Genomic DNA, 10,022 nt, shown 5'->3' on the forward strand with positions numbered 1-10,022 from the left:
TGGCTGTCTCTATCCAATAAATAAATAAAGATAATATAAAAAATTTAAAAAGGGAGGAAGAGACTGGAGGAGTGACTCAGCTGGGAGAGTACTGGGCCTATAGTCAGGAAGGAAGTAAGGGAGGGAGGAAGAAGGGGAGGAAGGTAGGGAGGGCCGTGCTTACAGATGAGATCTCCCCCGTTTTCAGATTTAGGGGATGAAGAGCAGTACATTACTTGGAGAACATGGATGAGGTGGGGGAGGCAGCATCATGGTTCTGCAAAGAGACTTTCATGCCTGAGACTCCAAAGTTCAATTCCCCTGCACCACCATCAGCCAGAGCTGAGCAGTGCTCTAGTAAGAAACAAAAAACTAAAATATGGTGACTACGGGGCTGGGCAGTGGCTTACCTGGTTCAGTGCATATTTTAATTTTTCTGGTTTTTCCATATTCATAAGCAGTGAATCAGTGTCTCTTTCCTTCTCTAGCCCCCTCTCCTCCCAATTTCTCTTTGTTCTGTTAAATACAGTTTTAAAAAATCTTTAAAAAGAATATGGGTGGTTAAGGTCTAAAAGTAGTGTGAGCCATTGCTCTGTCTAAAAAGCTTCCAGGAAGTTACCTTAATTAAAATCAGCTTGTGAATAACTGTTTGCCTTTGTCTAACTAGGATAGCTGATTACTGATTCTTGGCTTAATTAATTTTTAATGTGAGGAGTTTGCTGCTGGCGGCAGAAGACTGCCTTGTTCCAGTTGACGGTGGAGCTGGGGATTGAACCTGTGAGGCCTTTGATCCCTCAGGCGTGAGAGTCTCTGTCTTTTTTGCTATCTGCATCTCTTGGTGCGTCTGGATTGGAAGAGCAGGAAAGTCAAGACTCAGGCACTTGTCGGCTCCCACAGGACCAGTGAAGGGTGCTCTAAAGGAAAGCCCTTTCTTACAGGCAAAGAAACTTTGTCTTGCCTTTTATTGGTGGTGGTGGGGGGGGGGATTAATGGTTTACAGTCAACAGTAAAGTCCAGTAGTTGGTGCATGTGTAACATTCCCAGCTTTCCACCTCACACTCTACCCCCCTCTAGGTCCTCCTCTGCCATGTCCCAGGACCTGAACCCTCCCCCACCTCCACCCCAGAGTCTTTTACTTGGGTGCAAGACACCAACTCCAGTCCAGGTTCTGCCTAGTATTTCCCTTCTGTTCTTATTTCTCTACTTCTGCCTAGGAGTGAGATCATCCCAGATTCATCCTCCTCTTTCTGGCTGAACTAGAAACTTGAGGTTGTTGAGATCATCCCAGATTCATCCTCCTCTTTCTGGCTGAACTAGAAACTTGAGGTTGTTGAGATTAATCAGTGACAGTTTGGGCAACAGATCATAATTTTTCTGACCCTTTGCAGTTTGTTTGGGTCCCAGTGTTCCTTGTCAGTGTTTCTCTGTCCCTTCTCCTGCCGAGCTCCCAGAGACAATCACCAGAGTTCTCACAAGTCTTCGAAACAGTTTGCTTATAGGGCACCAGGTGGTGGCGCACCTTGTTAAGCGCTCACGTTACAGTCCACAAGGACCCAGGTTCAAGCCCCTGGCCCCCACCTGCCAGGGGAAAGCTTCAGGGGTGCAGGTGTCTCCCTGTCTCTCTTCCTCCCTCTCCCCTCTCAATTTCTCTCTGTCTCTATCCAATAATAAATAAAATAAATATTAAGAAACAAAACAGTTTGCTTGCTTCGGTTTTGTTTTTTCTTCGAGTTGAACACAGGTCCTTGTGCACTGTAATGTGAGCGCTTAAGCAGCTGCACCCCTCCCTGGCCCCAGAATAAGTATTATAGGAAGCATGGGAGAGGTACAGAGCTCTAGTACTCTCCATACCCGGCCTCCCCACTGCAACACTAGATGACTCACTGAATGATTAGTGAACCGATGAGGCGTCAGGCAGTGGCGCACCTGGTTAAGCACACGATTATAGTGTACTAGGTCAAGGGTTCAAGCCTCCAGTCCCCACCTGCAGGAGGAAAGCTTCTCCAGTGGTGAAGCAGGGCAGCAGGTGTCTCTCTGTCTCTGTCTCCTCCCCTCTCAATTTCTCTGTTTCTACCTAATAGTACAAGTAAAATAAAACTTAAAAAATAAGCCGGAAAGGGTATGCTATCACAAACTGAAATTTATACTTTATTCCAATTTACTTAGTTTTTTTGAGTCTAATATCATGTTTCTTTTCCTCCCCTATGATGCTACCCAGGATACAGTACATTCAGCTGCCACCTCTCCCGTGACAGTTTCTCAAATCCCCCTGGTTTCTGATGGACTGCACAATACTGAGTTGTAATGGCCAGTCTGTGGCATTGGAATTTGGCAACGAGACTGGTGTTGACGCTTTTTTATGGCGGGGGGAGGGTGCGGGTCTGGTGAGGGGGGAGGGCTGAAGAGCAGGAGCAAAGTCCTGGCCCCCTGAGAGTGCAATACAAACAGAATTTAGGGGGTCGGGCGGTGGTGGCGCAGCGGGTTGAGCGCACGTGACACTAAGAGCTAGGACCAGCGTAAGGACCCGAAGGATCCCGGTTCGAGCCCCCGGCTCCCCACCTGCAGGGGAGTCGCTTCACAGGCGGTGAAGCAGGTCTGCAGGTGTCTTTCTCTCCCCCTCTCTGTCTTCCCCTCCTCTCTCCGTTTCTCTCTGTCCTATTCAACAACGATGACATCAATAACAACAGCAACAATAAAAAGACAAGGGCAACAAAAGGAAAATAAAAAAAAAAATCTTTAAAAAATGGCAGGGGGTAGACAGCATAATGGTTATACAAACAGACTCTCATGCCTGAGGCTCCAAAGTCCCAGGTTCAATCCCCCGCACCACCACAAGCCAGAGCTGAACAGTGCTCTGGTTAAAAATTTAAAAAAAAAAAAAAATCTTAAAAAAAAATTTAGGGGATCAGGCGGTAATGCAGCAGTTTAAGTGCACATGATACAAAGCACAAGGACCGATTTAAGCCCCCGGCTCCCCACCTGCAGGGAAGTCACTTCACAGGCAGTGAGGCAGGTCTGCAGGTGTCTGTCTTTCTCTTCCCCGTCTTCCCCTCCTCTCTCCATTTCTCTGTCCTATCCAACAACAACAGCTATGACAACAATAACAATAGCAACTACAACAAGGGCAACAAAAATGGGAAAAATAGCCTCCAGGAGCAGTGGATTCACATCGATAACCCTGGAGGCAAAAAAAAAAAAAATAGGGGCTTGGCGGTGGCGCACCTGGGGTTAAGCACACACATGACAAAGCAAAGGACCCGGGTCCAAGCCCCGCGACCCCACCTGCAGGAGAAAAGCTTCACAAGTCGTGAGGCAGGGCTGCAGGTGTTTCTCTGCCCTCTATTTCTCTTCCCTCTCAGTTACTCTCTGCCCTACCAAATTAAGTCATTTTTTTTTTTTTTAAAGAAGGGAATCAGGCGGTAGCACAGCGGGCTAAGCGCATGTGGAGTGAAGCACAAGGACCCTCCTAAGGATCCTGGTTCGAGCCCCTGGATCCCCACCTGCAGGGAAGTAGCTTCACAGGTGGTGATGCAGGTCTGCAGGTGTCTGTCTCTGTCTTCCCCTCCTCTCTCCATTTCTCTCTCTCCTATCCAACAATGATGACATCAATAACAACAATAATATTAACTACAATAATATAACAAGGGCAACAAAAGGGAATAAATATTTAAAAAAATAATTTTTGTTTTGGTCTTTGGCATGTCATTGCTTTTAGTCTTTCTTTGCTAACAGGTGTGTGTGTGTGTGTGTATGAGTATGTGTGAGTGTATGTGTGTATGTATGTGTGAGTGTATATGTGTGAGTGTATGTGTGTGTGTATGTGTGTATATGTGTGAGTGTATGTGTGAATGTGTGTGTGTGAGTGTGTGTGTCCTGAGGTCACATGTAGCTAGTTCTCTGCACTCCTGTGGAAACATTCAACTTGTGTTAGCTGAGCGTGCGCTCACACTAACCCATATAACCACCTCTGATCTCTTACCACATAAATTATCCAGACCCTTTGCACCAGAGAAACCTTTTCTTTATTCCTTTTTTTTTCTTTTTCAGCAGAGTCCTGCTCCTCTCTGGCTTATGGTTAACACTGGGGGTCGAACCTGCAGCATCAGTGCCTCAGGCTCTAAGGTCTTTTTACATAGCCCTTACGTTACCTCCCCAGGCCCACAGCCAGAATCTGTTAGGAGACGCCACTCACAGCACTGCCATCCCGGGGACTGTCTGGTTCCGCTCACGGGGTGCCAGGGCTCCAGACCAGAGTGATCTGGTTCCGCTCACGGGGTGCCAGGGCTCCAGACCAGAGGCTCACTCGCAGGCGGCCAAAGACCTGAGTGGGTAAGCTATCTCCAGGCTCCTCATTTCTTTGATAAAATTCTGATTTGGGGGTGGGAGGGGGTATAGTTTCACTTCTACTTTTGTTTTTACCAGAGCACTGTTCAGCTCTGGTTCATGGTGGAGCGGAGGACTGAACCTAGGACTTTGGAGCCTCAGGCGTGAGAGTCTGTTTGCATGACCGTTGTGCTGTCTCCCTCCGCTCTAGAGATTTCTGCTTTGACTTTTCTTTCACCCATTCTCCTTGGCCTCAGCAACATGTAATCATGTGTTCCCTGAAATAAGCATCTTGCTTTGTGTGACTCTCTCCTACTCTCACCCCATCCTAGTTCCTGGGGCAGTTCTGCAATTAACTGAGAAAGGGCAGAGCTGCTTTGGCCACTGCTATTGAGAAATGGAGACTTTTGCTTTTTGCCCCCAGGGTTACTGCTGGCGCGGGATACCTGCACTAGAATCACTGCTCCTGGAGGCTACTTTCCCCATTATGTTGCCCTTTTTTTTTGGGGGGGGGGGCAATTAATGTTTTACAGTCGACAGTTCTTCTAGCGTTTGCCCTTCTGTAGCCAGTCAACAGCGTCAGGTTGAGCCTGATGTTGAGACCTCCTTTGAATCTGGAGAGGTGGCAGTCGTTGACTCTGTGGGTCATAGTCTGTCTGGAGCCGCAGGGGCAGTTCGGGTCGTCTCTGGCTCCCCAGCGGTGGAACATAGCAGCACACCGGCCATGGCCCTGCCAAGTGTCAACCCGGCTTTGACCTAGCATGTTATGATTGGGCCCTCCTCAATCGCTATCGAACAGTCGACAGTAAAAACAATAGACAAAATATTTTTATTTTTTATTGGATAGAGGTAGGAATTGACAGAGGAAGGGGAGAGACAGAGAGACACCTGCCACCCTGCTTCACCACTTGTGAAGCTTTTCCCCTGCAGGTGGGGACTAGGGGCTTGAACCTGGGTCCTTGTGTTCTGTAATGTGTGTGCCTAGCCAGGTGCACCACCACCTGGCCCCCCCAGCAGACTGACAAGACCATAGGATAAGAGGGGTACATTTCTACACATTGCCCATCCCCAGAACTCCATATCCCATCCCCTCCCGACAGCTTTCCCATTCTCTATCCCTCTGGGGGCTGGGTGGTGGAGCACCTGGTTGAGCACACGTTACAGTGCATAAGGACCCAGGTTCAAGCCCCCAGTCCCCACCTGCAGGGGGAAAGCTTCACAAGTGGTGAGGGCTGCAGGTGTCTCTCTCCCTCTTGATTTCTGGCGGTCTCTGTCCAATAAAGATGATAATTAAAAAATTTAAAAATACCTTTATCGTGTTTTAAGACTTTAGTAAGAAGAAAGAGAACCAGAACATTGGTCTGGTCTATGTGCCAGGGACTGAACTGCAGGACCTCAGACATGAGCCCAGTGCTGTGGTCAGTGCGCCACCTCCTGGACTAATTAAACAAAAACAATTGGGGGATGAAGTTTATAGTAAAATAAGCCTGCACATGGGTAAAGTTTCCCAGTTTTCCACCTAACAATTCAACCCCACTAGGTGCTCTGCCATCTGGCTCCAGGACCTGAGCCCCCCCCCCCCCATTATTATCTTAGAATTCATTCATGAGGAAGGAAAGAAGCAGACACCCCCATTATTATCTCAGAATTCACTCATGAGGAAGAAGCAGACACTGTTCTGGTACATGCACTGCTAGGGATTAAACTTGGCACCTAAAGGTTGAGAATCCAATGCTTTATCCACTGCACCACCTCCTGGACCAGTCGGGTTTACCAGAGCCCTGCTCAGCTGTTGGCTGAGCCAGGATCCTTGAGCTGGTCCTTGTGCTTTGCACCATGTGCCTTTAACCCACTGCATTCCTCCGGCCTCGGTAAGATACTTGGGAAGAAATGTCCCATTGCAGACCCTGTACAGGTGAGCATCAGCCCAACTCACCTTCCCAGCTGTTACTTGGCCAGCGCAATGCTCAGCGCTGACACCTGGTGGTGCGGGGTACTGAACCTGGGACCTCCGGGCATAACCACTAATGCCGTTTATCCTGAGACCTTTTTTGCCACCGGGGTTATCACTGGGGCCCATTGCCTGCACCATGAATCCACTGCTCCTGGAGGCCACTTCTTGCCACTTTGCTGCCCTTGATGGATAGGACAGAGGGGAATACAGAGTGGGGAAAGATAAAGACATTACCACCTGCCCGACCACCTGCTTTTTAAAATAAACCACGCGTGCACGTATTTATTATTTTAACCAGAGCACTGCGCAACCAGTTCCTAGGTCTATGTAGGGCGCCATGCTACAATGTGTTAGACGTCTAAGGACTGAACAGTCTCAGCTAATTAGAACCAAAGATCTGTTTCTTCATGCATGTCCGCATCTCCCTCTCACTGCCTCAGTAGCATAGTGAAGGGGCCAGGCTAAGTGCCTCCGGACCTGGGTTCAAGCCCCTGGTCCCCACCTGCAGGGGGAAAGCTTCAGGAGAGGTGAAGCCGGGCTGCAGGTGTCTCTCAAGCTTGGGGTGTCTTGGGAGGTGGCACAGTGGATAAAGCTTTGGACTCAAGTTCAATCCTGAGCAGCGGTTCTATTTTCATCAGTTATATCTTAAAAATACGCGCACAGTGACTTTCACGTGGAGAAGCATCACGGTGACGGCAGACTCAGGCCTGAGGCTCAGGTCCCAGGTTCAATTCCCCACACGGCCACACAATCAAGAGCTGAGCAGGCCTCCAGTTCAAAGAAAAACCTCCACGTGAGGCACCAAAGGCCCCGGCAGGCCGCGAGCCCAGCCCCGGTCGCCCACTCCCGACCGGCCAGATGGTGACGGCCGAGGCCCGGAGGCCCCCAGCCCGCCCCCCCCCCCCAATCCAGTCGGACCGGCCGCATCCCACCCCAACATGTCGCCGGCACACGGGGTCATTTTGTTCAGACAGATGTTTATTGCGCCAGCCACTGCCGAGCCCTCACGCCGAGCTGGAGGCTGCAGCCGCCGCCCTCTTGGGCTTGGGGGTCGTTCCCTCTCGGAATCCGTGCCTGCAGCGGGTGAGAATGAAACGTCTCAGGAGCGGCCGGCAGACAGACAGACAGACGTGGGGCCTGGCTTCTTACTGGAGGCCGAGCTCATCTCAGCCACATGCTGAAATCAGTGTTGAACTCATATGTTCAGACATTTATTCGCTGACATCACGGATAAGCCGCGACCTCCCTCCTTCCCGCAGCGCGGGGCAGTGGTCACGCTACACGCCAGTCCCGGCCCAGCTCCCGAGCCCCGGGCCGCCATGAAGCCAGAGCCCCGAGCAGGGCGGAGCGCAGCGCAGCACGAGGGTCCGGGCGCCGGGCCAGGTCGCCGCAGCCCCCATTAGCCGCCGCTCCCCGCCCGGCTGGCCGGCTTTCCGCTCGCTCTCCCCAGACAGTGACCTGGGCCAACCCCGCACAGCACGTCGGGCTGGGCCCGCAACCAACAGACGAGCCGGCAGCCACCGCGCGATGGAGGACCCCCCCACGCCTCCCTGCGCTGCTGCGGCCCGTAGGCCACGGTCGCCAGCAATGTGTCTGTGTTCCGTGTGAGAGAGAGAGAGAGCTCACACCCAGGACGCCAGCCAGACGCCCGACAGACACCCCACCGTGCGTCCCGGACAGACACCCCACCGTGCGTCCCGGACAGACACCCCACCGTGCGTCCCGGACAGACACCCCACCGTGCGTCCCGGACAGACACCCCACCGTGCGTCCCGGACAGACACCCCACCAATGTGTCCTGGAGCCCCGCTGCCCCAGACCCCCACCCCACTAGGGAAAGAGAGAGACAGGCTGGGAGTATGGATCCACCTGCCAACGCCCATGTTCAGCGGGGAAGCAACGACAGAAGCCAGACCTCCCACCTTCTGCGTCCCACAATGACCCTGGGTCCACGCTCCCGGAAGGACAGACGGCAGGGAGTCTGTCCGGGAGCCCCCGCCCGCCCGCGCACCTGAACCTGCGGTAGACGATCTTCAGGTGCCGCATGCGGCCGGTGCCCGTGGTGTTGCGCCGCTTGGCCTTGGCGCTCCAGTTGTCTGCGGAGAGAGGGCGGGGCTCCAGCAGCCGGACAGACCGACGCGACAGACAGACACGACAGACAACACACCCCGGGCCCCCCGGCCAGACAGACAGACGCCCCCTCTGCTCCCCGGGCACGGGCAGGACAGACAAACCCCAGGCCCCCGGGCACAGGCAAGATAAGACAGACAGACAGACAGACCCACCCCTTCCGCTCCCCGGGCACGGGCAGGACACAGACACCGCAGGCCCCCGCGCTCCCCGGGCACAGGAGGTAAGACAGACAGACAGACAGACAGACGCCCCCTCCACCCCAGGACATGCGGACAGACAGACGCCCGCCCCCTCCGCCCCGGGGCTCGCGGACAGACAGACAGACGAAAGGACGCCCCCCTCCGGCTCCCCGGGCACGGGCAGGACAAACCCCAGGCCCCCGGGCACAGGCAGACAGACAGACCCATCCCCATCCCTTCCGCTCCCCGGGCACAGGAAGACAGACAGACAGACTCCCCCACCACCCCGGGCACGCGGACAGACAGACGCCCCCCTCCGCCCCGGGACACGCGGACGGACGGACGGACGGACAGACGGACGGCCCGCGGCACTCACACTTGCGCTTGCGCTTGGCGGGGTAGCCGCACTTGCCGCACGCCGCCTTCTGCAGGTGGTAGGCCTTGGAGCCGCAGCGCCGGCACAGCGTGTGCGTCTTGTTGCGCCGCTTCCCGAACGACGACGTCCCCTTCGTCTGCGGGGGGCGCGGGGCGCGGGCGCTGAGCGCGGGCGGAGGACGCCGGAGCCGCCCTCAGCCCGGCAACAGGGCCGCCCCGGCCCCGGCCCCCTCCCCGCCCGCAGCCGCGACGGCCGGACACGCGGAGCCGAGCGCCACGGCGGCCCCCCACCCCGCACGCGGCCCGGGTCTCGCGAGAGCGCGCCGTGCGGCGGGGACGGCGGCCGCGGCACCCGGCGGAGAGCGGCCGTCCCGCTCCCGCCCTCCGAGGCCCGGCGCGCGCCCCCGCCCTGCCCGCCGGCGCCCCTGGCCCGGGAGTCTGGGTTCCCCCGCAGCGCCGGGCGGCCAGGCGACGCGGAGGCGCGGGATGGAAAGCGATTGCGAGACCCGCCGCTCCGCACTCACCATCTTGCTCCCGCCGCCGAGACCAAAGAGGCCGGAAGAGCAGGCACTTCCGCTATATCGCGCTCAGGAGCTTCCGGCAAGGGAAGCACTTCCGGTGGCGGGCGGCGCGCCGCCCTTTCCGGTTCGTCGCGGCGCTGTAGGAGGCGTGGAGAGGAAGTTCCGGGCCGAGCGGGGCGGGGTGTTTGCGCCGGTGCCCCGGGGGCGGGAAGGGGCCGTCTCGCCTCCGCTCCCGCCCGAGCTCAGACGTCACCGCGCTTAGTGGTCCAGGTGGCGCTGGGACCCGAAATCAAGGGCCCCGGTTCGAGCCCCCGGTCCCCGCCTGCAGGGGGCAAGCTCCACGAGTGGTGAAGCAGGGCTGCAGGTGTCTCTGTCTCTCTCCCTCTGCGTCTCCCCCGTCCCTCTCGATTTCTGACGGTCTCTGGCCAATAAATAAATAAAGATAATAAAAAATAAAAACGTGTGGTCCGGGAGGTGGTGCGGTGGGTGAAGCGTCGGACTCGCAAGCATGAGGTCCTGAGTTCAATCCCCGGCAGCGCATGTGCCAGAGTGATGTCC

General features: G+C 55.2%; 1 protein-coding gene and 1 non-coding gene across 2 annotated transcripts; both read right to left on the bottom strand.

The window, feature by feature from the left end:
• Nucleotides 1-7,213: 7,213 nt before the first annotated feature.
• On the bottom strand, nucleotides 7,214-9,470 carry RPL37 (ribosomal protein L37). Its single transcript, XM_060191918.1, has 4 exons — nucleotides 9,242-9,470; nucleotides 8,945-9,136; nucleotides 8,268-8,352; nucleotides 7,214-7,330 (listed from the first exon to the last, which is right to left on the bottom strand). Exons 1-4 carry the CDS (start codon nucleotides 9,468-9,470, stop codon nucleotides 7,261-7,263), a joined length of 576 nt encoding a protein of 191 aa, XP_060047901.1. The 3' UTR covers nucleotides 7,214-7,260.
• LOC132538880 (small nucleolar RNA SNORD72) lies at nucleotides 7,415-7,493 on the bottom strand. The gene has a single exon (XR_009550187.1). It is a non-coding gene; the product is annotated as a small nucleolar RNA SNORD72 (small nucleolar RNA).
• Nucleotides 9,471-10,022: the final 552 nt, after the last annotated feature.

Source organism: Erinaceus europaeus, chromosome 5 (assembly GCF_950295315.1).
Source record: "Erinaceus europaeus chromosome 5, mEriEur2.1, whole genome shotgun sequence".
NCBI lineage: Eukaryota > Metazoa > Chordata > Mammalia > Eulipotyphla > Erinaceidae > Erinaceus > Erinaceus europaeus.